The sequence below is a fragment of the Ranitomeya variabilis genome, chromosome 4 (assembly GCF_051348905.1).
Source record: "Ranitomeya variabilis isolate aRanVar5 chromosome 4, aRanVar5.hap1, whole genome shotgun sequence".
Lineage (NCBI taxonomy): Eukaryota > Metazoa > Chordata > Amphibia > Anura > Dendrobatidae > Ranitomeya > Ranitomeya variabilis.
Genome location: NC_135235.1, coordinates 47,905,776 through 47,933,071, shown reverse-complemented (window position 1 = coordinate 47,933,071; position 27,296 = coordinate 47,905,776). Strand labels below are relative to the sequence as shown.

General features: G+C 47.5%; 2 protein-coding genes and 1 long non-coding RNA gene across 4 annotated transcripts; 2 read left to right on the top strand and 1 right to left on the bottom strand.

The window, feature by feature from the left end:
* The first annotated feature begins 264 nt into the window (after positions 1-264).
* Positions 265-7,634, top strand: EEF1AKMT2 (EEF1A lysine methyltransferase 2). Of its 2 annotated transcripts, none has more exons than XM_077258464.1 (6): positions 265-385; positions 2,953-3,018; positions 3,858-3,972; positions 4,069-4,179; positions 5,112-5,328; positions 7,122-7,634. In XM_077258464.1, exons 1-6 carry the CDS (start codon positions 279-281, stop codon positions 7,217-7,219), a joined length of 714 nt encoding a protein of 237 aa, XP_077114579.1. In that variant the 5' UTR covers positions 265-278; the 3' UTR covers positions 7,220-7,634. The 2 variants fall into 2 exon arrangements, with proteins under 2 accessions (XP_077114579.1, XP_077114580.1); XM_077258465.1 differs by having other exon boundaries at positions 310-385; positions 2,953-3,008.
* Positions 7,075-10,416, bottom strand: LOC143769690 (uncharacterized). The gene is made up of 2 exons (XR_013214463.1): positions 9,883-10,416; positions 7,075-7,220 (listed from the first exon to the last, which is right to left on the bottom strand). It is a non-coding gene; the product is annotated as an uncharacterized LOC143769690 (long non-coding RNA).
* Positions 9,688-24,199, top strand: ABRAXAS2 (abraxas 2, BRISC complex subunit). The gene is made up of 9 exons (XM_077258461.1): positions 9,688-9,958; positions 12,005-12,095; positions 12,655-12,691; positions 13,660-13,726; positions 14,274-14,464; positions 18,948-19,067; positions 20,634-20,718; positions 20,798-20,912; positions 22,621-24,199. The coding sequence occupies exons 1-9, from the start codon at positions 9,887-9,889 to the stop codon at positions 22,998-23,000; spliced, it is 1,158 nt and encodes a 385-aa protein (XP_077114576.1). The 5' UTR covers positions 9,688-9,886; the 3' UTR covers positions 23,001-24,199.
* The last annotated feature ends 3,097 nt before the right edge of the window (positions 24,200-27,296 follow it).

Below are 27,296 nucleotides of genomic sequence, written 5' to 3'. Positions count from 1 at the left end.
CTGCATGCACCTCAGCCAAACACAGCTCTGCTGCATGCACCTCAGCCAAACACAGCGCTGCTGCATGCACCTCAGCCAAACACAGCTCTGCTGCATGCACCTCAGCCAAACACAGCGCTGCTGCATGCACATCAGCCAAACACAGCTCTGCTGCATGCACCTCAGCCACACTGCTCTGCTGCATGCACAGCAGGTATACAACCTTCCTGCTCCTGTACGATGTACTTGTACTGACTGAGCACCTGACTCCTCCCCCACATGTGACTGGTCACGTGGTGATGACGTCACCAGCGTGCACCCGGCCGGCTCCAGCTCCAGGCCACACTCCACATTGCTGCACAGAGATGGAGGATTTCTCGCCTTCACCTCTGGGAACTAAAGAGCAGTGAGTACAGGCAGAGCCACAGGGGGGCGCCATACTGGTACCTGCATTGACAGCACATGGGAGACAGCAGGAGTCGTAGGAAGTTCTTATGCTGTAGAACAGTGCTGGATGATCTCGGTCACACCACAACTCCCAACCTGACCGCGGAGACACCACAACTCCCAACCTGACCGCGGAGACACCACAACTCCCAACCTGACCGCGGAGACACCGCAACTCCCAGCCTGACCGCGGAGACACCGCAACTCCCAACCTGACCGCGGAGACACCACAACTCCCAACCTGACCGCGGAGACACCACAACTCCCAACCTGACCGCGGAGACACCGCAACTCCCAGCCTGACCGCGGAGACACCGCAACTCCCAACCTGACCGCAGAGACACCACAACTCCAGCCTGACCGCGGAGACACCACAACTCCCAACCTGACCGCGGAGACACCGCAACTCCCAGCCTGACCGCGGAGACACCCCAACTCCCAACCTGACCGCGGAGACACCACAACTCCCAGCCTGACCGCAGAGACACCACAACTCCCAGCCTGACCGCGGAGACACCGCAACTCCCAGCCTGACCGCGGAGACACCACAACTCCCAACCTGACCGCAGAGACACCACAACTCCAGCCTGACCGCGGAGACACCGCAACTCCCAACCTGACCGCAGAGACACCACAACTCCAGCCTGACCGCGGAGACACCGCAACTCCCAACCTGACCGCAGAGACACCGCAACTCCCAGCCTGACCGCGGAGACACCGCAACTCCCAACCTGACCGCGGAGACACCGCAACTCCCAACCTGACCGCGGAGACACCGCAACTCCAGCCTGACCGCAGAGACACCGCAACTCCAGCCTGACCGCGGAGACACCGCAACTCCCAACCTGACCGCGGAGACACCGCAACTCCCAGCCTGACCGCGGAGACACCACAACTCCCAGCCTGACCGCGGAGACACCACAACTCCCAACCTGACCGCGGAGACACCGCAACTCCCAGCCTGACCGCGGAGACACCGCAACTCCCAACCTGACCGCAGAGACACCACAACTCCAGCCTGACCGCGGAGACACCACAACTCCCAACCTGACCGCGGAGACACCGCAACTCCCAGCCTGACCGCGGAGACACCCCAACTCCCAACCTGACCGCGGAGACACCCCAACTCCCAGCCTGACCGCAGAGACACCACAACTCCCAGCCTGACCGCGGAGACACCGCAACTCCCAGCCTGACCGCGGAGACACCACAACTCCCAACCTGACCGCAGAGACACCACAACTCCAGCCTGACCGCGGAGACACCGCAACTCCCAACCTGACCGCAGAGACACCACAACTCCAGCCTGACCGCGGAGACACCGCAACTCCCAACCTGACCGCAGAGACACCGCAACTCCCAGCCTGACCGCGGAGACACCGCAACTCCCAACCTGACCGCGGAGACACCGCAACTCCCAGCCTGACCGCGGAGACACCGCAACTCCCAACCTGACCGCGGAGACACCGCAACTCCCAGCCTGACCGCGGAGACACCGCAACTCCCAGCCTGACCGCGGAGACACCGCAACTCCCAGCCTGACCGCGGAGACACCGCAACTCCCAGCCTGACCGCGGAGACACCGCAACTCCCAACCTGACCGCGGAGACACCGCAACTCCAGCCTGACCGCAGAGACACCACAACTCCAGCCTGACCGCGGAGACACCGCAACTCCCAGCCTGACCGCGGAGACACCGCAACTCCCAGCCTGACCGCGGAGACACCGCAACTCCCAGCCTGACCGCGGAGACACCGCAACTCCCAACCTGACCGCGGAGACACCACAACTCCCAACCTGACCGCGGAGACACCCCAACTCCAGCCTGACCGCGGAGACACCACAACTCCCAACCTGACCGCGGAGACACCACAACTCCCAACCTGACCGCGGAGACACCGCAACTCCAGCCTGACCGCGGAGACACCACAACTCCAGCCTGACCGCGGAGACACCGCAACTCCCAGCCTGACCGCGGAGACACCGCAACTCCCAACCTGACCGCGGAGACACCGCAACTCCCAGCCTGACCGCGGAGACACCGCAACTCCCAACCTGACCGCGGAGACACCGCAACTCCCAACCTGACCGCGGAGACACCCCAACTCCCAACCTGACCGCGGAGACACCCCAACTCCAGCCTGGCCGCAGAGATACCACAACTCCAGTCTGACCGCAGAGACACCACAACTCCAGCCTGACCGCAGAGACACCACAACTCCAGCCTGACCGCAGAGAAACCCCAACTCCCAGCATAACTGCAGAGACACCACAACTCCCAGCCTGGCTGCTTATACACCACACCTCCCAGCATAACTGCGGACACAGCACAACTCCCAGCATATCGTTTAGCTGTTGGGGCATCCTTGGACTTGTAGTGTCAGGTTTGCCGGCGCCTCAGCATATATTCCGGACATCTCAGCATGACACCTATATCCTGTAGTGATGGTATACGGGTCGGATACAGTCTGTATGTGCTCAGCGCGGTACCGGACACTCAGCTCTTTCTTCTGTGCTCCTCTCTAGCTGGGACGCCGTGTACCGCCGCGAACTGAAGACCTTCCAGGACTTCGGCGATGAAGGTGAGATCTGGTGAGTGGCGTCATGGTGGAGCCGTCCTCGGTACAGTCCTCGTTCACATGAAGCAAAATAGGAGTCCGGAACACTGCCCACACCACGATCAGGGATAACGCTCTACTCCCCCTGAGGGGGCACAAATGCAAGTTTAAGGCGCCTGGCTTAGAGGAGTTGTCCGGTATAAATAAGTATCCACATGATTTTTCCCCTGAGACCTGCACCAATCGGCAGAACAGGGAATTTTTATTACTGATGTAGAACTTTTATCTTATCGTGTGCACATACCCCTAAATATAATCAGACCATCCGCTCCCCCAGTGAGCCTCATTGATCCCCTCAGAACAGTGGTGCAGTACACAGAACCATCGTCGCCATCCTTCTGCATCTCCGCACTGCACCCTGTGCTGCTGCGCACCGGTGTACTCAGCGAGCGTCCTTGCTCTCTGCAGCACAGCCATAGGATTTCCCCCTTAATTTATGCTACTAGAAAGGAATGCTTTATAATATGCAACAGTATGGACTTTATATGGTATTGAGTTCTTAAAGGGGTGGCCACCTTTTGGGGACAGTATTTGTTTTAATTCAATGTATGTATTTGGGTAAGATTAAAAATGTTGCACCGTTTGGCTTTTACAGACTTTGTGTCCCTGCATATTCAACTTTTATGTGGTCTGAGAGGAGTCCGGACTAACTTACCAACTCCCTGTCGGACCTTCGGAGCTAGCTTACTGATGGATTCTCATTTATGTCATTCTGCAGCCAGCCATAAAGTATAGGCTATAGCACGCAAACCGCACAAAATGTTTAATGAAATTTGATTGTAAAACATGTTGAAATCTGTTAAATCTTACCAGGTTTGGAGAAGGTAGTATGGCCCGGGTTGTGCGATGGATGAATGCACAGAAGGTGCCACCAAGAACCTCAATAGTGGACATTGGCACAGGGAATGGCATGCTACTGGTGGAACTGGTGAGTGGTAGGACATGTATTAATTGGGAATAAACAGAATAATGATGAACTCTGCATCGATCAGATATTTGCTGTATAATTATGATTGTTGTACAGGCAAAGTCAGGCTACAGCAATCTCACGGGTATCGACTACTGTTCAGATGCAATAGAACTCGCAAGAAACATATGTGAAAAGGAAGGATTGTCTCACAGTATAAACCTACAGGTGAGAGATTGGAGAACTGATATATAACCTGCACCAGGAATGACATTTCCCTGTGCTCATGAATCCTTGGTATGAAAAACTCAGATGTAAAACTTCATGTAGTGCAGGCTTGGTTGCTCCGATCTCGAGCCTGTACCTTGCTCCCATCTCTCAGGTGCCAACTAACAGCTAAGTTGTGATATCACCGTGTGAAAGGCCCTGGAGGGACTGTAGTGAAGCTTCAGTGTTTGCAGAGCTTAGTTTCAGTTGCGCACCTCTGTCTGAGCTGGAACTTTTTGCAATCCAGTTTGGTCACTAAAGTTCGCTCCCAAATAAGAATCTCCAGTGATGAGCATTAAAGGGGTAATCTGGTGAAAAATATTAACACCTATTGATTGGTCAGCGTCCGACCGTTGGGACCTGTGCTGAGCGGCAAAACAGGGAACTTTTATCCCCATTATGGAGTAGAGTTGCAGGTGAGATGCCCGATCAGTGCGGCGTTCATTCTCCATAGGTCTGCTGGAAAAAGCCAAAAAGTGAGGTCGAGCATGCGCACTGCTGCTCCATTCTCACGGGGATAAACGTTCCCTCCCGTTCTGGTAACTGGTGTTGCTTCCATCAATTGGAAACTCGCTGATCATCAAGTCATCAGTTATCCTGAGGATAGCTGATACTTCTCACCGCACAACCTCTTTAATCTTGGGAGAAACTGGGCTGCAAGTGTTCAGTTCCCCGTAGTGTTACATAGTGATCAATCGGACAAATGGCGATACTTGTGATACAAGGACAGTTTGAGTCCACCTGTTCCCCATTCTGGCTAATGGAGGGGCCTCGAGCAGGAACCCCCCACTTCATTAATGTCCATATGTTCTAAACCTTTAGGTTTTGACTTTTGGAAGCCTCCGGTTCCATTGCTTGCTTGTCCTGGTGTGTCTCCTGATGTCTAGTTTTAGGTTGCAGATTTCCTGGATTCCTTCAGTCCTGCAGAGCAGTACGACATCGGTTTGGATAAGGGCACCTTCGATGCAGTGAGTCTGGATCCCAGTGTTTCAGAAGTTAAACGCAGACAGTATATCCAGTCACTATGCAGAATATTAAAACCAAATGGCCGTTTCATCATAACTTCCTGCAACTGGACCAAAGATGAACTGCGCCAGCAGTTTGGAAACGGTAAGTAGCGCGCATCAGGTGCTACGTGTTCTCCTCCGTCAATGTCTGCGTCGTGTCTATATTGCATTCTGCACATGACGCTAACTTCAGCGATCAGAGCTAGCTCTGATCACTGCTGATTAACCACTGTCGGCCTCTGACAGGAGCATTTATGTGGGGGAACCCAGTGGGATATCTATTTGGCCTTCTAGTCCCCCACAACAAGACCACATGGTGCTGATGCCATATTCCTGTGACACCCGACCACAGCCAGGAGACTGTAATGTTTACTGTATAATGCAATGCTGAAGTATTACATTATATGGTATAAGGTTCACGGTTCCTAGGGGCAATTATAGAAATAAAATAAAAATATAAAAAATTTTCTCCAAAAAATAATGAATTAAAAAAAAAAAAAATAGGAAAAATAAAATATTCTGTATTGACTTATCTGCAAAAGTGCAATCTTTCAAAATATTGAATGATTAAACACAGTAAAAATAAATATGAGTTGCCTCACCTAAAAAATGCAATGCAAAGCGATCAGGCCATCGGTTGTACCCCAACATGGTACCTATACAATCTACCGCACACCACCCCAAAAAAAAAAAAAACTCACACAAGTCAATTGACAGAGAAAGAAAAAAGTTTACAAGTCTCGGAAAAGTTCAGATTTTTTTTTTTTTTTTTAAACACTAAAATAGTAATAATAATAATAACAACAAAGTTATGTTTATTCTCACATATATACATTTGCACTGACCTGAAGAATCAAGAATCATGCTGCCAGACCAACAAGTGATGTAGAGATGGAACCCAAAAAGCAATGGCGGAAGTGCTCTTTTTTTTTTTTTTCTACTATTCCACCTCACTTGGAAATTCTGTTTTGTGCCCTTTTTATTTCAGTACTTGAACTGGTAAAATGAATGGTGTCAATTAAAATTACAAAAAACAAGCCCTCATATGGGTATGTCAGAGGAAAAATCAAAAAGTTATGGCTTCTGGAAGAAGGGGAGATAAAAAAAAAAAAAAACACTATGTAAAAAATTGTAAATTGGCTCCTTAAGGGCTTAAAGGTAAAACTAATACCTGCTTCCTTACAACATCAGGCGACATTTCCAGTGTTAGAAATGTCAGAGTAGCGGCCGACATCTGATCACACACCCAGCATTAATGGAGGAGGTCACTAGGGGGCAGTCTTGTACATGTTGTATATTGATAGTCTGACAACTGGCCCTCCCCTTCCCAAAGGATGATTTATTTTTATCTGTTGTCACCGTAGCCATCACATTCCGGCTTTGGAAGGTAAAGCAACATTAGAGGATCTATTCTATATATTGCTGAATTGTAGCCAGGGCTGTGGAGTCGGAGCCTGAACCGGTGTCCATTTTGGTGGAGTCAGTATAAAATGGACCAACTCCGACTCCCAAAATGCATAATATATTGGGTACAGTAGTACAATGCAGGATGTGCTGTAAATGTTTTCATAATGATTTGGGAAAGATAAGAAATGATGTCCTATAAATGTCTGTTCTGCTCCTGATCTAAGCATCTGGGCTTTTAGCTGAGATGAATCTGTGCTGCACTTTATGCACATGCTCAGTAGTGACCGATGCAGTGGGGTTGGAGGTTTTTCTTACCAACTCCACAGCCCTGGTTGTAACAGGAATAGTCTTGACGAAAGGAGGTGTCTGCGCCCCCTGAGCTGTCGTCCGTACTGATATCGGAAATATCGGAGGCTGTGAGCACACAGGACTGCACACATGATGATGTCACTACTTTGTCGTTTATTTTATTTTTTCATTTTTTTGTAGAGTTTGAAGTGACGGATGAACTGCCCACTCCGACCTTCAGTTTTGGGGGACACTCGGGGCACAACATCACGGCTCTTGTTTTCAGGAGGAGGTCTTGATCTTAAAAATAAAATCACCATGGACTGATCACTACATGTGTGGGACATTATATTCTACTGACTATATGCCAACATGGTGGAAACTGACACCTAAACTAGGTTCAGCCCCGAGTCTGTGGTTAGCGACAGTAAAGACATGAAATATTGATGGCTACGATTCGCCTGCACTCAGTCTTCTCACTGCGAGAATTGTTTGGACGATAGATAGATTGTGTGTGTGTGTATCCCTGTCCCATCATTGCCGATTGTACAGGTTGTGGAGATATACAGTATAATACCATTCACAATACAGAATATTCCACATTTACTTACACACAATGACCTACCAGTAGTTTTCTTGTTGTCGCAGTATGGTGGGTGCACATCTACAAGAGTCCGTGTCGCCCTAGCATTAGCGCACATAGTAGGTCACATGCAGCTGTCAGCAGGGGATGTACATGGTTGTCAGATAAATATAGGAAAACTGACTGAACAGCAATCTAGTCTGAACTGGTGCATAACCAAAAAAGACATATAGCAAATAGATGAATGGCTGCACTCAACTGTACTAAAGCAAGGAAATGTGCGATACATGAAATGTGAATAGCATAATGGCTTGTGAAATCTATGAAAAAACACATGAGATGCTTAGCACAAGATTTGGCCAAAAATTGTGAGCCCATCCACCAAACGTCAAGGTAATCTCAGATCGGATGGGTCCCTGACCTGTCTGCCTAGTGTGAACACTTCAGTCAGTTTTCCTCTATTTACTATGTACTATTTTTTCTGACTTGAACGCCCCGCCCTTCACCATGCTGTGATTTTAATTACATCCAAACACAGTTGGTTCTAACCTTCCTACAAATGCAGGCTTTACCATGATATTAGCCAGAGGTAAGTGTTCACACTAGGCAGTCAGGTCAGGTACCCATCCGATCTGAGATTACCTTGACGTTTGGTGGATGGGCTCACAATTTTTGGCCAAATCTTGTGCTAAGCATCTCATGTGTTTTTTCATAGATTTCACGAGCCATTATGCTATTCACATGTCATGTATCACACATTTCCTTGCTTTAGTAAAATTGAGTGCAGCCATTGATCTATTTGCATGGTTGTCAGATGCCATGGAGCGGGCGCAGGAGCCACCATACATGGCAGGTAACTGAAGCGTTGTACAGCCGGCACCAAGTTACGGAACTTTGCAAATCACTTTATTAGAGAATTTGTCTTCATGCATTTAAGAGACGTCCAAACGTCCAATCCCCTGCTTCTCCCTGGTGTATTTTTCTCGGTATAGCAGAATGTAATTATTTGGAGTACAATGATGGCAGTGAGGGGTCAGCCCCTGTGTCTGAGCACAACACTGAGAGGAGACAGGCGCTGCCCCATCAGTGCCATCATCTGTACCCCAGTGAGAGGAGACAGGCGCTGCCCCATCAGTGCCATCATCTGTACCCCAGTGAGAGGAGACAGGCGCTGCCCCATCACTGCCATCATCTGTACCCCAGTGAGAGGAGACAGGCGCTGCCCCATCACTGCCATCATCTGTACCCCAGTGAGAGGAGACAGGCGCTGCCCCATCACTGCCATCATCTGTACCCCAGTGAGAGGAGACAGGCGCTGCCCCATCACTGCCATCATCTGTACCCCAGTGAGAGGAGACAGGCGCTGCCCCATCACTGCCATCATCTGTACCCCAGTGAGAGGAGACAGGCGCTGCCCCATCACTGCCATCATCTGTACCCCAGTGAGAGGAGACAGGCGCTGCCCCATCACTGCCATCATCTGTACCCCAGTGAGAGGAGACAGGCGCTGCCCCATCACTGCCATCATCTGTACCCCAGTGAGAGGAGACAGGCGCTGCCCCATCACTGCCATCATCTGTACCCCAGTGAGAGGAGACAGGCGCTGCCCCATCACTGCCATCATCTGTACCCCAGTGAGAGGAGACAGGCGCTGCCCCATCACTGCCATCATCTGTACCCCAGTGAGAGCGCTCCGATATCTGTGCAGCTGAAGGCCGGTACATAGACCGGGGAGGAGCGGGGGAGCTGAAGTGGACGAGCTGGCTCGATAGCGGTCACAGTAGTGCACTCATTGCCTCGGCCACCTCTTAGGTGGCCGGTAACCTAGGCACTGAGCCGTACACTACAGGATTACAAAACTCTTGAGAACGGAGGAGTTGTCCGCCTTTTAGGACAATTTTATGTACTTAATTGGCTGCATGTATGTTCAGCAGTGGGTCTCATTAATAACGTGACACGGTTTCCCTTCTATCTCTTATCTGTGGCTGCAAAAAAGAGCTGACTGAGAATCCATCAGTGAGCTCATGGGAACGGTCTAATAGGATACGGCTGTATCACCGGAAAACAGAAATACAAAAATATATATATAAACCTCACAAGAATGGAAAGGGGGAGTGGAAAAATGTCCAGTCATGAAGAGGTTACTATAAAACAGGAGAATGGATTCTACTTTGGCCTCAGTACAGCGTCAGAAGAACAATCCCTGCTGCAGTATACGGCGCTCTACACGTAGTAGCACCACAAGTCTCAGCACAACGGGCTCTGGGGTTGTGACTAGCAGTGACTGCAGACTACATCTCCCAGAACTCCCCGGAGTGTGGGGCGTGTGACGTCATGTCAGGGCGGCGGCGCGCTGCGCGGTGGGAGGGAGCGGCTCACCATCATGGCGGCTTCCATTTCGGGTTATACGTTCAGTTCCTTGTGTTATCACAGCGCTAATAGCGGCTCCGATCACGTAAGTGCGGGAGCCCCGGGGGACGTGCACCGGGGACGGGAGCGCAGGGCTGCGGGCCGGCACCGGGGAGGAAGTGACTGCTCGGGGTGATGACAGTGAGCAGGGCGGCCCCGGTGCCGGGAGTCGGTGCTGACATCATGTTCTGCAGGCATAACAGCGGGGTGATGCCCGGGCGGCGGAGCCATCGCTGACTGCTGTGTCCTCTGCTAGGAGGGGTAGATGAGGGACACAGGTATATGGGGCATCATGGAATGGCCTCTGTGTGACGTCACTGTGGGGACTGCTGTGTGTGACATCACTGTGAGGACGTCTGTGCGTGTGTGACATCACTGTGAGGACGTCTGTGCGTGTGTGACATCACTGAGGACGTCTGTGTGTGTGTGTGACATCACTGTGAGGACGTCTGTGTGTGTGTGTGACATCACTGTGAGGACGTCTGTGTGTGTGTGTGACATCACTGTGAGGACGTCTGTGCGTGTGTGACATCACTGTGAGGACGTCTGTGCGTGTGTGACATCACTGTGAGGACGTCTGTGCGTGTGTGACATCACTGTGAGGACGTCTGTGTGTGTGACATCACTGTGAGGACGTCTGTGTGTGTGTGACATCACTGTGAGGACGTCTGTGTGTGTGACATCACTGTGAGGACGTCTGTGTGTGTGACATCACTGTGAGGACGTCTGTGTGTGTGACATCACTGTGAGGACGTCTGTGTGTGTGTGACATCACTGTGAGGACATCTGTGTGTGTGACATCACTGTGAGGACGTCTGTGTGTGTGTGACATCACTGTGAGGACATCTGTGTGTGTGACATCACTGTGAGGACATCTGTGTGTGTGACATCACTGTGAGGACGTCTGTGCGTGTGTGACATCACTGTGAGGACGTCTGTGTGTGTGTGACATCGCTGTGAGGACGTCTGTGTGTGTGTGTGACATCACTGTGAGGACGTCTGTGTGTGTGTGACATCACTGTGAGGACGTGTGTGTGTGTGTGACATCACTGTGAGGACGTGTGTGTGTGGCATCACTGTGAGGACGTGTGTGTGTGTGTGACATCACTGTGAGGACGTGTGTGTGTGGCATCACTGTGAGGACGTCTGTGTGTGTGTGACATCACTGTGAGGACGTGTGTGTGTGTGTGTGACATCACTGTGAGGACGTCTGTGTGTGTGTGACATCACTGTGAGGACGTGTGTGTGTGTGTGTGTGACATCACTGTGAGGACGTCTGTGTGTGTGTGACATCACTGTGAGGACGTGTGTGTGTGTGTGTGTGACATCACTGTGAGGACGTGTGTGTGTGGCATCACTGTGAGCGTGTGTATTTAGCGTTAGTTACCGGCCGCCCCTCACCATTGCCCTCGGTATACATCAGGGAGCGCTCCGGGCTGTGGCGGCCATGTTAACCCTAGGTGCTTCTGTCTGCTCATAGCTGGTGAATAGCTTGTTTTCCCCCGTGTATTATTGCAGGCAGGGCGTCTTTATTGCAGGCTCGGGGTGTGCCTGCCTGTGTAAATCTATAACCAGCGCATCCTGTACAGTCACTTCATACATAAATATTCCGGATCATGGAAGAGCTGTGAGACCGTGAGGCAAGAAGTGCCGTCACCGAGTCACATGAAGCTCCTGCTCCCGGCAGTTTACACAATGGTTTTTTCATTCTCTGCATCCAAATTTCTGTATTTAGTGACAGTGGACTGAGAAATAGCGATTATTTTTTCAGGTTTTTTTTGCCTTTTTTCCCCAGTCACTCTTAATTTTCTGCACCTTTGTATTTGCCAGCGACATTAGAGCTGCTGGTTTAGCTCTGGGTTCCCGTCTGAGCTTTCCCTGTGGGCCTCACCACTCGCTGTGCAAGGAGCTGCAGCTGGCCTCATCACAGTCTGGTGACCGGGCACCAGTGTGTGAGGGAAAACATGGGGACGGGCACAGAACTGAACCTGTGCCCCATCAGGACCTGACCTCACCGGTCACTTCATCTCCCACCAGTCATACAGTGATGCATTATGCAATGTGTCTACATATATCAATATTATCCCTGCAGGAAGGATTTCTTCTGGGGGAAGTGAGACAGGAAGAGTCGTTCTCAATCAGCGATTCTCAGATCAGTAACACAGAACTATTACAAGTCATAGGTGAGTCTGAGCCTCGTCCCGCTCCCCATCCAGCACCTTGTCCTGCCCCCCACCCTCCCAGTCCCGCTCCCCATCCAGCACCTTGTCCCGCTCCCCATCCAGCGTGTTGTCCTACCCCCTACCCTCCCAGTCCCGCTCCCCATCCAGCACCTTGTCCCGCTTCCCATCCAGCATGTTGTCCTGACCCCCCACCCTCCCAGTCCCGCTCCCCATCCAGCACGTTGCCTCCCTCCTCTGTCCTGCCCCCCACCCTCCCAGTCCCGCTCCCCATCCAGCACCTTGTCCCGCTCCCCATCCAGCGTGTTGTCCTGACCCCCACCCTCCCAGTCCCGCTCCCCATCCAGCACCTTGTCCCGCTCCCCATCCAGCGTGTTGTCCTGACCCCCACCCTCCCAGTCCCGCTCCCCATACAGCACCTTGTCCCCCTCCCAGTCCCGCTCCCCCCCCCCATTTCTCATCCTCTGCATTTGTGTAATGTGCCATTTTCTATATCCTCATTGCCATCTGTAAACTACATTTTAACTCATTTGCCTACTTATTTTTTTTTTTTACTTTTCAGAGATCCATAGGCATGAACCATGTGCAAATCTATTCAGGTGGGTGTCGCCCCCATTAATGAGATTTGCTGGTATTTTGATATAAAGAGGTTGTTCACTACTTTGTCATTGATTACCTATCTTTAGAATAGGTCATCAATGTCTGATTGGTCGGGGTCCGGCACCCTGCACCCCTGACAATTAGCTCTTCTCCGTCCGGAACTTCTTGATTGCGGAGCTCGCTGTCTTCGGTTAGTGGCCGCGGCAGAGTGCTGCACATCCCCCCCACCATTCACATCAATAGGATGTGTAGTACCCTGCCACGGCCATTATCAGAAGACAGAGCAGCTCCGCAATCGAGTACTTCCATCCACCGATAACAGCTGATCGGCGGGGGTGCCAGGTGTCTGACCCCGACCCATCAGACATTCATGGCCTATTCTAAGGATAGGTCATCAGTGAAAAAATAGAGGACAACCTCTTTAAATGCGTGGGGAGTTTGCATGACAGATGAGATCTCTTGGCTTCTGTATATTTTTCGGCTTCTGTTTTTTTTTCGGCACAATGTGGGTGATGAGGATGTGAGAATACAATGGATTTCTTTAGCGGTTTTGGAGCGGCTGGGGGGCGGTCACATGTGCCATTATGTACCTGACCCAATAGATGTGAAGTGTGCCGCCACTTGTTAGGGGTATTCCCATCTAAACTGTACCCTCAATCATGGCGCTGCTTGCTTGGTTGATTCCATAACTCCTATTGACTTCAATGGAGAGGGCTGCACAAAACTCCGCTGTGAGGAAATAGGCCAACAAGAAGGTGAATCCTGCGCTCCGCCATCACCTGCCTAATGACGAGGCTTTGGATCTATTTTGTTAGCTGTGCGGGATGGTAGTTTTCCTTGCAGAGCTCCATCTGATGTCGAGAGTCATACTGGCTGTGTTCACTGGGAGAAGGATGCAAGTTATCGCATCTACTGCTGGGGAAAACCTCCATAAACCTTTTGCTTATAACGTCTGTTCTCTTCGCAGCTTTTACGATTACACGGGCACCGTCAATGAAGAGAGCCTTGATCGGATCCTCAAGGACAGACGGAAAGTAAGTCCTCTTTATTGGGTGACGTGTGTCCTGGGGGACTATGCAGCAGTAAACGTAGCAGTGTGTTACGCTGAGATCGTTTAGATTCTTGGCATTGCTACACATAATCTGATTTTAGCTTCATAGAAGATTTCTTTTTTTAATGATTTCTCTGTATTTTATGGTTATCACTAGTGATGAGCGAGTATACTCGGGTGGTCTCTGAGTATTTGGGACTGCTCAGAGATTTAGTTTTTGTCGCTGCACATGCATGATTTACGGCTGCTAGACAGCTTGAATACATGTGGGGATTCCCTAGCAACCAGGCAACCCCCCCACATATATTCAGGCTGTCTAGCAGCCATAAATCATGCATGTGCAGCGACAAAAACTAAATCTCTGAGCACTAACAAATACTCGGAGACCACCTGAGCGTGCTCGGGAAAACCCGAGCAGCGAGTACACTCGCTCATCACTAGTTATCACGTCTTGTCATTGTTTCCCGGGGTCTGACTGACGATGTCATGTCTCTCCTAACCAAAATGCCCGTCGTCTTTGTGATTGTCAGAACGTGATCGGTTGGTACAGGTTTCGGAGAAATACCCAACAGCAGATGTCGTACAGAGAACAGATTTTGCACAAGCAGCTGACTCGCCTCCTTGGTGTACCTGACCTCGTCTTCCTGCTCGTCAGCTTCATTTCCACAGCCAACACTTCCACTCATGCCTTGGAATATGTGCTCTTCAGGCCTAATCGCAGGTGGGTCAAACGGCTAAAGTGATAATATAATGTGTAATATGGAACATTGTGATCAAATCCTGGTTAAACCTATTTCTTAAATGGGGTTGGTCGTTTTCAATTAAATTTCTCCCCTGGCCGCAGTAGAAAACCAAACAGCGCTGTACTCGCCTTCCTTGGGTCCATTGACGAGTCTCTGCGGCTGTCTCCAGCATTTGGCGTTGGCTCAGCGACTTAGAATTTGGCTAAAGCCACTAAGGTCATTGATTGGCGGCTGCGCAGGCAGTGAACCCGGTGAAGTTGAGTACATCACAGTTTGTTTTTATAGCAAACCGAAGCCAGCGGAAAAACTTAATTGAAAGGGAGCAAACCCTTTAAGGTGTATGTTTATGTTGTAACACTATTATGTGACATAGAAATTGTGGGTACTCAATCCTCTGGGCCACCCCGTACACACTGATTCTGAGTATGAAGCACTGTAGCAGTAGTATAGGGCCGCATCCCTCTTTACAGGGAGTCTTGCGCCACAAAATGACTGTGCTAACCAAGCACATGTATCCCTTGACTTGCTCAAGCAGTTCAGAGCTCCTTCCCACCTACTTGTCTTCCCCTTGTCTCTGTATACCCCTCTATTTTGATTGACAGCTCTGGCTTTATAGAGGCCAAAGATGGGGCGTGTTTAGATGCTACAATGCACTGAACTGTTTGGCCCTGACGTGAAGCACCGAGCGTCTGTCCTTGGTTTGAACAGTCATTCAGCTGATACAAAGTACAAGCACTATGTGCATCATGGCGGGGCCAATTAATTTAGTACACCTCCCCACCTCCTTGTTTTCCCTCTAACTCCACCCTTGTCTGGCTCTGTGGAGCTGTCAATCAAACAGGCGGGAAGGTGTACGGGAATGATTGACCACTGTAATGCGCTTATCACCTGTACTTGGTTTGAACAGTCATTCTGTGCTGAGAGACTCCCTTTAAGTTTCCCCCTAAAAGTTGCTCTTGAATTCACGGCTTTGCAGAGAGCTGCATCTCAAGAGCTGAGTGCGCTCCATAGAAGGCGGATGTTAGATGTGTTACACAGCCCACATCTGCTTTTTTTTTTTTTTTTTTTTTTTTTTTTTATATCAGATAATTTTTATTAACAATATTCAAAGTGACAACTACACACAATTGTGTCAGCAAAGGAGAATAAACATATTTACAAACATTTTGAAACAGTCCCCCAGTTCCCCACCCTCCCTCCCTTATAAACAAGAATAGGACAATAGCATACATTGCTAACATAATGAAACAACATCCCACTGGAATCAGTTCCTCTCCATCCAAGGTTTCCAAAGTGTTTCAAAAGTTTTCACACTTTCCCTTTTTTCACAAATACCCTTTTCCATATTAATAACCATATCAGACTGTCTATAAAGTGCCTGCAGAGTCGGCGGTACCTCACTCAACCAGTGCCTGGCAATTAGCTTTCGCGCAACATACAATAATCTAGCTATGGCCACTTTATGATGATTTGGAACTCGGATCTCTTCCACATATCCCAAAATATATATCACAGGATCTCTTTCAATTGCACAGCCATACGATTTTCCAATTGCTTCTCCCACATCCAACCAGTATGAATTCAATCTCGTACATTGCCATAGCATGTGTAGAATCCCTGCCCCCTCGGAGTGACACCTAGGACACTCGGAGGTCTGTCTCAGCCCTGCCCCATATAGCCTATCTGGAGTTCTATATACTCTGTGAAGTACATATAAATGTGAAAGTCTACCCGGCTCACTTAATGATAATTGGGGAATATACTTCATGATATCCTCCAATTTATCCTCCTCTATCCTTCCCAACTCTTCCTCCCATTTCTCTTTTGCCTTAATAGGGAATCTACTAAGAAAGGTATATAACAAATCCCTATAAATATCTGAGACTACCCCTTTCGTTCCTCCTGTCGCACAGACCTAGTCCACCAGAATGTCTCTATAAATTCCCATAGCCATTGTTTTACTCTGCGCAGGATAGGCATGTCTCAACTGTCCATATTGAAACCTACATGTCTCCTGCAACCCGTAACTCTCCTGCAGTGCCTCAAAGGATAACAGTCCTTGTGCGGCCTGAATCTGAGCCATATATTGAATACCCAATGCTTTCCAATTTTTGAATTCCCCCATTTTAATAAATTCAGGTAGTTTTTCATTATGCCATATTGGGGAGAGATTTGTTAAAAGTCCCACTTCTTTTGTCTTTTTAATTGCCTTCAATACTTTTTGAACCAGTATCAAAGAAGGATAGGCCGTTCCAAACTTCCCAAATCCCCCTGCCTCCAATCCCTGAACCAATGGGTCCCTTCCCACCAACCAAACCAAAATTCGCTGAACCAAACCCAGTCCATTCACCTCTCTCCAACCTCTCATCTGCTGACCCCTGCGCTGCCAAAAAGTAGATCCAGGGATTCGGAAGGGCCAATCCCCTCCCCCCCCCATCTTTAGGCCTCTGAAGCAATTCCAGCCTAATTCTTGGCTGTTTCTTCCCCCAAACAAGGTCTCGAAATATAGTTAATGGTATGAAACCACTTTCGGGGCAACCAAGCGGGGGAATTATGCAATATATACAATAATTGGGGTATAAGAATCATTTTAATTAAGTTTATCCTTCCCACCACTGAGAGATATAACTTGCACCACGCCCCCTATTTTCTTCCTAAACCTGTCCAACAATGGGGACTGTTATGATCTGGTGACCTTGGAGCCGCATGAAACTTTCTCTGGAGTCAGTGGAACCTGTACTGACTGCAAATCCTGAACTAACACCGCAACTAGAAGTAGCCGTGGGGTGTGCCTAACATACCCTAGACACCTCGACACAGCCGGAGGACTAAATACCCCTATAGATGGAAATAGGAATGCAACCTTGCCTCAGAGCAGACCCCCAAAGGATAGGCAGCCCCCCACGAATAATGACTGTGAGTAGGAGAAGAATAGACACACGCAGGTAGAAAACAGGATTTAGCAAAAGAGGCACTTCTAGCTAAATAGAAAAGGATAGGACAGAATACTAGGCGGTCAGTATTAAAACCCTTCCAAAAATATCCACAGCAGATAATACAAAAAGTTCCACAATCTAACTAAAGACATGGAATGTATATCTGCCACTCCAGAGAATCCAACAAGACTGAGAAAATACTGACACAATCTAAGCTGGACAAGAAAACACAAAGAATAGCACTGGATTGTGAAGCACATAGCATGTGTGCCACAGAAAAAAAAAACCAGACACTTATCTTTGCTGATTTGGCAGAAAGGCAGGAGGAACCAAGCAGAGGTCCAACACCTCCCAACAACAATTGACAACTGGCAAGGACTAATGAATCCTGCACGCCTAAATACCCCAGTCAGAACTGCAATCAGCAGATACACCTGACCAGGACTGCAACTCAGGGGCAACTGCATTACCACCTACAACCACCGGAGGGAACCCAAAAGCAGAATTCACAACAGGGGACAGATTCAGATCGATGTAGCTCGAGAGAGGAAAAGACACTTGAACACCTAAATATTTGAACTGAGAAACCACTGTCAGCTTACTACCTTCCCCTGATATTGGGATGTCATCGCCCTCTTTATCCACTATCAAGATATTTGACCAAATGTCTTAAGAATATGCATCACACCCTCCAAGGCCTCTCTAGAATTTTCTAAAAAGAGTAGCATGTCATCTGCATATAGGGCTATTTTCTCCTCTATCATGCCTTACCGGAACCCCCTAACCGAAGTCGAGCTCCTAATTGTCTGTGCCAGGGGCTCCACTGCCAACGCAAATAGCAGCGGAGACAGCGGACACCCCTGCCTAGTCCCCCTATATAAGCCAAAAGTGTACTGACAGTGCGCTTCCTTGCTGGCTGTCACATTGCAGGGGAGCACACTGTAACTGCACGTTCAAAGGGGTTATAGCGCTGTAAGCATGCAGTGACCACGCATTACATTTGACAAGACGCGTGCTCAGTAGAGCAAGGATCAGCCCAACCCCTGAAATGGACATCACTGATGACGCTTTATTTGTGGTTCGTGGATCTGTTCAGAGCATGATCCCGTTGTCTCCTGCATGCATAGCAGAGCCGAACATAGCAGAGCTGAGCTGTTCTACGACCAAGCTGTCAGATCAATGAGGAGGATTTATTAGACCGGGTCCTTAGGTGCATCTGTGCATGCTCCACCGATAGCATGAGAATAACTGGAGGATGGACCCAGTGGCAATAGGGAGGGTATAGCGAGCCTTAGGGCAGGGTCATCATTAAGGGGGTGATCGCTGCAAATCACTTATCACAGATTTAAAATCTTCAGTGTCATTTCTTTATGCGGAAATCGTTGCGGATTTCACCCTTAGTAAAAATCTGTTGCAAATCCACAGCCAAATCTGTACCGTTTTTGCTTCGGAAAAAATCAACAAATATTCTACCCTTAGTGCTGCCTCCTTGTGGTAATTGACTAAAATCTTTGTTTTTCATTAGGTATAATCAGAGAGTGTCTTTAACAATTCCAAACCTGGGCACAACCAGTCAGCAGGAATATAAAGTGACTTCAGTGCCAAACACCTCACAGAATTATGCCAAAGTGATCAAGGAACATGGGTAAGTCTGCATGTTGTACATTGTGGGCTGTAGGGAAGAAGCGCCATGTGTACCTGTATTTTAGCACTACATACGGCATTACATATGACACTAATGGCTGCTGCTGCCACCTATTGCCCAGTTCTTGTAGCTGCAGCACCTGGCATAACAGTGCCACCTAGTGGCTAATAAATATAGGACTCTAACATGGAGCCGTTGGGCATTTCATTTCATCAGAAAGATTCGGGTTTTGGTTAACTCTTGCCTTAATACATTTTTTTTTTAATATATTTATATGCTGTATTTTTGTTATTAGAGAACCCTTATTATGAATCCCGATCGATCCCATTAAATAATAAGCGTGTTAAAATATATTTTTTTTTAAGAATTACCATACTTAGAATTCCATAAAAAAATCTTAAACAGTCAAATTTATTTAGTCATTAAAAACAAAAACAAACCTACCGTACTTCATTCCCACAATGGATCTATAAGTATCCTGATAACTATAGGCGACACTATTTCACCCTATATTGTTATCCTATCCTAGCCGCGGATATGAAAAATGGATAACCGGAGGGTGTAGAACGGAAGCTAGTGACCGGTTCCCCTGAAGACTATAGCATTAGCAGATTCTGATGATGGTATGTTTGTCCCGGTGGCTGATCGTCCTCAGGATGTCACAGAGCATTGATACTGGTAGTCTCTGTGAAGACTGGGGGTTACTTATCTCATTATTATTGATTCATCCGGGGGCCCAGACAGTGGATGGAGGAATAGACGGGCGCCATTCATCCCTGATTCTAGGGTGCCAACTTCCGTGGCCAGTAGACATAATAAAATAGGATAACAATATATGGGGAAAATAGTGTCACCTGTAGATATCAGGATACTTATTTGCCCATTGTGGGAATAAAGTATGTTTGTTGTTTTTCATTTTTAATGCATATCTAATAAACTTGGCTTTTTACGTTTGTTTTTGTGTTTTTTGTTTTTTACGATATACTATTTTAAATGATTTTGAGACCTATAATATACTAAATGTTTTCATACTTAGAATTCCTCATCATTTTCCCCCCTACTCTGTTAAAAGGGTTTTTCCAAAATCACGAGTAATCTCCTATCCATGGGATAGGTAATTTGTTGTCTACTGGGGGTCTGACTGCTCGGTTCTCCCGACAATCCCAATATTGTGACTCTGCTGCTCCTTGCTTAAAGGGACAGAGGTGCTCATCCTCTACCATTCATTGTCTATGGGACTGCTGGAGAAAGGCCTGAGTGCAGCGATCAGTTATTTCTGACAGCCCATAGACAATGAATGAATTCTGGGTCAAGCATGCACAGCTCTGCTTCCTTCAAGATGCGGCTGCCTCGTTCTCGAGATCACTGGGGGTCCATGAGGTCAGATATGGGTAGGGGATAATGATTTTGGTAAAAGCCCTCTAAGTTTTTCATCCACTGACCTGCCCAGTGACGTGCTGTTCATACTGATGGCCGTTCATAGACTGAGCATTTTGACAGCGGGTTTGCTTCTTCAAGCAGGGAATATTTATAGCATTTATTTCTACTTTTTTTTTCTCATTTTAGTACCAATTTTTTTGATAAGGATGGTGTAATGAAGGACATCCGATTAATTTATCAGGTTTATAATGCGTTACAAGAGAAGGTTCAGGTAAGGAGGCATCTTCCTGTAAAAGACGGCATCAGAGACCGGTAACCTGTAATTCTCAGCCCGTGGTCTTTTATTGTAGACGATCTGTGAAGAGGTAGAAAAGAGCGAGAGGGTTGTAGAAGCTCGACAGATGGAAGTGAATGATCTCCGAGCCCAGATCTGCAGGAGGAAGGCAGAAAAGCAACGCAAAGAGAGTAAGCTTCAGCGTAAACTCGGGCCCATTCACATAACATTTATGGCCTCGCTTTCACACACATGCCAAGACGTATGCGGTATAGTTGCGTCAGTCACCTGTAGGGTAATAAAACGTTTGGTTTTTTTTATACTCGTTGAGTCATTTAAAAAGTGTTGTGCTACAAGCTCTGTATTACCTAATCCTTGGCATTTATTGACAGCTTACTACCTACACCGTGCATAGGCAGAAAGCTGTCAATCAGTGCTGGCAGGTAAAACCGGAGTTCATGAATATTGAGGACTATATAGCACAAGGTCATCACTGAGAGCACAAGTGGATTAAACAGTGTTTTATCAAAACTGCAGCAAGAAGCCCAGAAAGTGACGCAGCGTTAGAATCGAGGTTTATGACCCAATTTTACGCTGTTCTCGCATGGTGCAGAATAAACCTAGTGATCCATTCCCTATTGTGTGAACTAAGTATGTGGCCTGCTGGTAATGTATTTTTCAGTTAATGGATTTATGTAGGTTGATTAGAGAGAATCTGGAGGTTGGAAAGTTAGCAGAAAGTCAGAGGCGGAATGGTTGCATAAAGTCCTGGCAAAGTCTCATGTTTTGTAATTGGGCTTTTCATCCAGCCCATGCTGACCATGGATCTGAGATTTGTGGCAGACATTTCAACACCAAAAACCATTTAAGTCCTAGCCTGTCAAGTTGTTTTAGAGGGGTTTTCACCACTTTAATGGCAGATGCAGACGGCTGTAGCTTTTCTCTTCTGACAGAATTGGGCCAATCAGAGTGTCGGCGTAGTGCGATCTGATTCTCTCAGATGAGGAGAAGACAGAATATAAAAATTTTCCACATTCTCCATTCTGTGAGTGCACGGAATTCATACTGCACTCTGATGTTATCCGAGTGCACTCTGATGTTTCCCACACGCTCATTAACTTGCATGGCCGATCGCTATTCGAATATTGGATCAAACTTGGACATGCAGTAATTTTTTTTCCTTGGATTGGTTCTGTCTAAAGAAAAAAATCAGAAATGTGCACAGCCACAAAGACTTAACATTGGTCCAAGTGCGATCCGGATGTTTTGTTGTATTGCACTCAGACAGTAAATACACTCATCTGCTCCTGCCGTAATATTGATGACCCATCCTTGAAAGGATTCCTCTACAATGATAATAGAATAGGTCATGAATCTCGGATCAGTGAGTATCCAAAATGTGGCATGGAGTGCGGAGCGGGCCACCAGCACTCAGTCACTGGTTAGTGGCCGCTCCCAGGTTCTGCAGATCACCTCCTTTAAGGTCCCACCAATCTGGTATTGTTTATTTATTATGCTTATGTATATAGTGCCATCATCTTCCGCGGTGTTTAGACAGACATCATCGCTGTCCCCATCGGGGCTCACAATCTAAATTCCCTAACAGTATGTCTTTGGAGTGTGGGAATAAACCGGAGAACCCGGAGGAAAGAACATACGAACTCCTTGCAGATGTTGTCCTTGGTGGGATTTGTACCCAAGACCTAGCGCTGCAAATCCACCATGTTTCCCACATGACTTGTCAATAGGATGTCATCAATATCATTGTGGTGGAGAACCCCTTTAAGTTAGTCCATAACTGAATATACATAGCTTTGCCACCCCTGCCTTCATGTGATCGTTACAAATGTCTTTGCTTTTCTTTGCGTCTGACTTTTCCGCAATTTCTTCTTCCACCAGATCTGCGTCAGTCCATGGTAATCCAGACACAAGTGCCTGCAGAGAGCATGGTAACGTTTGTGGACTCTTTAGATCCCTCGACCAGACCGCAAGAACTCCTTCCTCCTCCGTATTCAGAGGGTATAAACGCGGATGAAGGAATAGATAGCACACCCGACATGCCCCGGCCGCAGGCTGTGGGCTCTTCTTGTCATGTTCCCCAAGAGGTTAAAGATCTCAGCAAAATAGCCTCCAAGACGGCCATGAATGAAGACACAGACGAATCGCCGAGCGATTACAGAAAATCCCCGCTGCGGCCAGAATCTCCCGACAGTGAGATGTTAGAGGAGCAGCCGTACCATGCGAGCACACAGCCAGATGGAGAGCTGGCGCGACAGTGACTAACACTCTGATGCCCGAGACCGGCACTAGGTCTGATGATGGCACGGAAACATGGAATGTAGACAGGTGACGCTGCCGGCCTTTTATTGGGGTCTCTCGGCTGCCTGTGCGTGGGCCTTATACTCCCGTCAGCTTCCTGTACTCCTGTCCGTGTGTGCGGAGCTGAAGAGTACACCCAGCTGCTTGTTGTATGTCTCATGTATATTTGGAGCCAGTACTGTCAACCTCAAGGGGGGGCGTTGTGTAGATTTAAAGGGATTTTTAGGTAATAAGGGAGGCGGGACATTAAACAGCTCAAACCCTACTTTTTTTTTTTTTTTGCCTGAAGTCTACAGTAAATGAACCTCTCAACTCCAAAACTTGCAGCTGATGTAGTCAGGGGAGGCGTGGACCCCTTCACCATATACATGTATCTATCACTTTCCCATAATCCCTTTAAATTCTATTATATAATGATCGATTCTTGCACCTTTTGAAAAATGATTAGTTCACCAAATTGCACAATCTTGGATAAATTGAGGATTTTTACTCGTTATCACTTCCCGAAATGAACAGTAATAATGGACTGCGGATGCCGAATGAGACCCCAGGGTGAAGCTTAACATACGAGTAACCAAAGCGTCCATACAATTAGGTGAGTATTTAGGGGGAGTAATGTGGAACAGAGCCGGACCCCGCACAAGCCCTGATGACCCTGCGCCCAACGCTTCCTGAAGGTTATCGAAGATGCGGTTCTTGCCTAATCAATGATTCTGTTGCAAACAATTTACATTTTTTTTTTTATTATTATTATTATTATTCATCCCCTCACAAGAACTGATGGACTCTTTCCCTTTAACTGCTGCAATGTGACCGGTTCTCGGAAATTTTATAATTAGCTGCACTTTTTAAATTAATTTACTAAGTAGGTTACATATTCCCCAGCAACTAATACTATGGACTGAGGTGCCTGATCCTTCACTCGGACATTACTTGTACAGAAGTGCACATGTGGTCGCTGCCGGCTCCTTGGCCGGAATATATCTTATTTGATGTCGGCCTTCGAACACTAGCGACGTGACGTCACGTTTACTGCCGATTAAAACCTCTGCCTGGAAAATGGTAACAGAGAGCTCGTCTCCTGCTCGGAATGGTGCACATATTTCAGCCTTAAGACTGGTACAAATCAAACATAATAAACGTGCTTTAGTTTATCGAACCCTGGTCCCCGGATTATGTGTGCGATCAATATTTGGTTACGGTGGAGACGACGTCCGATTTGGGATTTTATGTAATCGCGTTTGGCTCTTGTGGTATTAGTTCTAGATTCTTATTAGCATTGTTTGCAGAAAGGAAAATACCTGACCGCAGGCGGCATTTCCGATAGTGAGATTGCTTTCTATCAAATTTATATGTTTGGAGGCAAGATGAGAAGTGTAAAGGAAAGGCTGTACGGCATTTCCAACTTTGCCCTGTTTTATTTTCCGAAAAAAGGCCGGCCAGAGTGCAACTGTGGCATTATGGTGTCTATTCACGCGAGAGAGTTCACTGAACCCCCTGATTTGGGCTGGATCAGCCTGCTGTCTAATGTGTTAGCGGGGGTCTTCCCTGAAGGTAAGTGTCATTTGGGCGACTAGTCCAAGAGGCCAGTTCATGGCAACTTTGTCCCGATCACCTATATCAACAGTCGGTCTAGTGGAGTGGAACGTGGAGACGCCTCCGAAAAGCCATCGGAGACACTTGTAAAAGTACATACATGGCTGGAAAAAAATAGCCAGACTGATTCATCCCGCCTGTGGTTTAGACACTATGAATAAGCTATCAGGTTCCCTTTCACATGTCCGATCGTTTGTTCTTCAGTGGCCCATTCCCTCCGAAAAGTAGCCAAGTGAGCGTTCCCTGCTGTAGAGGTGCATGGAGCGAGAAGCACACGTGCAGCCACCTATCGCCGCAGGAGGCAGGGCTCTTTTCTCAGAGTTGGGACCTGCATCTTTCAAGTATTTTTGGCATATCCAGTGGTTTGCAAATTACATTACATGATCTGTGTTCACAATTTTATGACTGTTACAGTCTTGTAGTGGCAGAAGATTTACTTTTTCACCACACTTGATCACAAAATAAACTGAATTGATAAATGTTTTCATTTTAATGAGCGTGCGTCATCCTTATAAAGACATGTGTGAACCAAGTATCCCCCTCATATAAACATGGGCTAGGTAGAATACCTGGGTTCTTTTTGCAACCAAGATCATTATGGCTACTCCCCAAGAGCACAAAAATTGTCAATTTACCACAAGCCGTATATATTTTTTTTTCTTTAGCTACTTTCACATGAGCATCTTCAAAATTGTCCATTTTTCACCCAGAAAACAAACGTTTATTTGTAAACCGTATGGCCATTCTTTACGCCGGTATGTCATCGTTATGTCCCTTTAGTACATGCGTATGGTTCTTACATTAATTTAATAAATCATAATAGGCCAAGTACAGTTCACTATACTAATAATTGTAAAGGATCCATGTGCAATTCACAAGTCACAAAAATTAATTAGGATTTCTTACGAATTACGTGTTGCGGAAACTTGTTGGTCAGAACATGACCGCATTCTTGTGTCAGCGTAAGTCGCTGTTAGCCCGTGCCTTGGGCCGCTTTTACACTAGCCTATTTCACACTGTATATATTGACCGCAATGCACGGATCGGCTGGGGGTCTCCACACTTGGGCCACAGGTTGGGGATTCCTGCCTTAGTCTATAGCAATGGTTCCCAAACTCCAGTCCTCACGGCCCCCAACATGTCATGTTTTTCGAGGTTTTCTTAGCATTGCACAGGTGATTGAATTATTTTTAAGGCATCAGAAACTGCCGCAGTTTCTCTCACCTGTGCAATAGTAGGGAAATCCGGAAAACCTGATTTGATGGGGGCCGTGAAGACGGGTTTGGAAATACTGATCCATAGGAAAACAGCGGCAATGGCAACTGGACAACAAGTCTAAGAAAACTGTTTCGAGAGGGGTAAAAGAAAAAAATTACCTCTTTGTAAACAGGTTGCATTCAGTGAAGTTTATGGGAGCAAAATTAAAATGAGACCTGTGATGTGCTCATAAGACAGTGGTTCACACTCTTCGCAACTCACTTTTGCTTTAGGGCACAGAAAGATGGCCGTATCACTCGTGTGAGGATCACATCGCCATCGGCTCTTTTGACCTGAGCGTGACTGCTGCATAGAAAGACAGGCTGTTACGCTCAGGCCAGGAGAGCTGCCGGCCAGTCCGTGGATTGCAATGTGATCCTCGGGCAAGTAAAACAGCCAGCTGACTACCATACTGAGAAACTTGTCGGATGCTGAAACGTGTAGTCTAATGTCGACATCTCAATGCGTGGAAATATTTTCCGAACAGCGATTAAACAGGCCATTGAGTTTTATTGTTACGCTGCGATCAGCTAAAATAAAACCTTTCCCTGAGCATGGATCTCTTAAACGCAGCAGTATCTGTAATGCCAAACCCAGGGCTGGGACAGACACAGAGATGGAGACTATAATGCGTATTTTCTCTCATCCCTGGACTCTGTGGACAGCACTTACTACCTGTCTTTCTACGATGGTTAGTCTATAAAGCGGCCGTTTCCTTGGGAGGAAACCCTCGTAATGTGAAGTGTCTGCCTGATCCTGATAAATCCTTTGCTGAGAACGTCAGCATTGACTTCTATTGATTTCGAACATATTCTACTGCTATAGACATTGTGAATCTTTCTATGTGACCACTTCTTATTCTCAGGTCTTTCAGGGGTGTAATTATCTCATTTATTGAGACAGGTTCATCAATAATCAGGACAGAAAATATAATATACTAATACGGAAAGCGAATTGGTTCTCTGCAGTTTTTTTCCTAATGTTCTCATTTACAATAGATTAATACAAGACCATCTTTAGCTTGATAATTCAGGGTACAGACATACAGGTCAGAAGGACCAAGATCGGACAGCAGTTCACGGACTGGCGAATAGACCAGTATCCTAAGACACATGGCAAGGCTCGATAAAGGGTCGACATTGACTTACAGGGTGGCTATCTCCAATAGTGTGAGTAGAGGGTTGGCTTTCTTCTTGCAAGTGATCTAATTGTCATCCCTTTTTTATTCTCAGGGGCAATGTCTAACTTTTAAGTTTCTACGCCGATCTCTACAAGGATTACCAGTCCCCTAGATTTCTAGGGGAAAAAATTCACAGGTTTTAATTATTTTTTTTCTTTAAGAATGCATCACAAGTCTGCATAGCAGTTGTAGTTCAGGTAAAGAGATCCTATGTCTGGCACAG

Coding starts and splice junctions, on each gene's coding strand:
- EEF1AKMT2 (XM_077258464.1), top strand. CDS start 279: ATGACGTCACCAGCGTGCACCCGGCCGGCTCCAGCTCCAGGCCACACT. Junction 3,019..3,857: donor GGCGATGAAGGTGAGATCTG/GTGAGTGGCGTC, acceptor AAATCTTACCAG/GTTTGGAGAAGGTAGTATGG. Junction 4,180..5,111: donor CTCACAGTATAAACCTACAG/GTGAGAGATTGG, acceptor GTCTAGTTTTAG/GTTGCAGATTTCCTGGATTC.
- ABRAXAS2 (XM_077258461.1), top strand. CDS start 9,887: ATGGCGGCTTCCATTTCGGGTTATACGTTCAGTTCCTTGTGTTATCAC. Junction 12,692..13,659: donor CCATGTGCAAATCTATTCAG/GTGGGTGTCGCC, acceptor TTCTCTTCGCAG/CTTTTACGATTACACGGGCA. Junction 20,719..20,797: donor CGTTACAAGAGAAGGTTCAG/GTAAGGAGGCAT, acceptor CTTTTATTGTAG/ACGATCTGTGAAGAGGTAGA.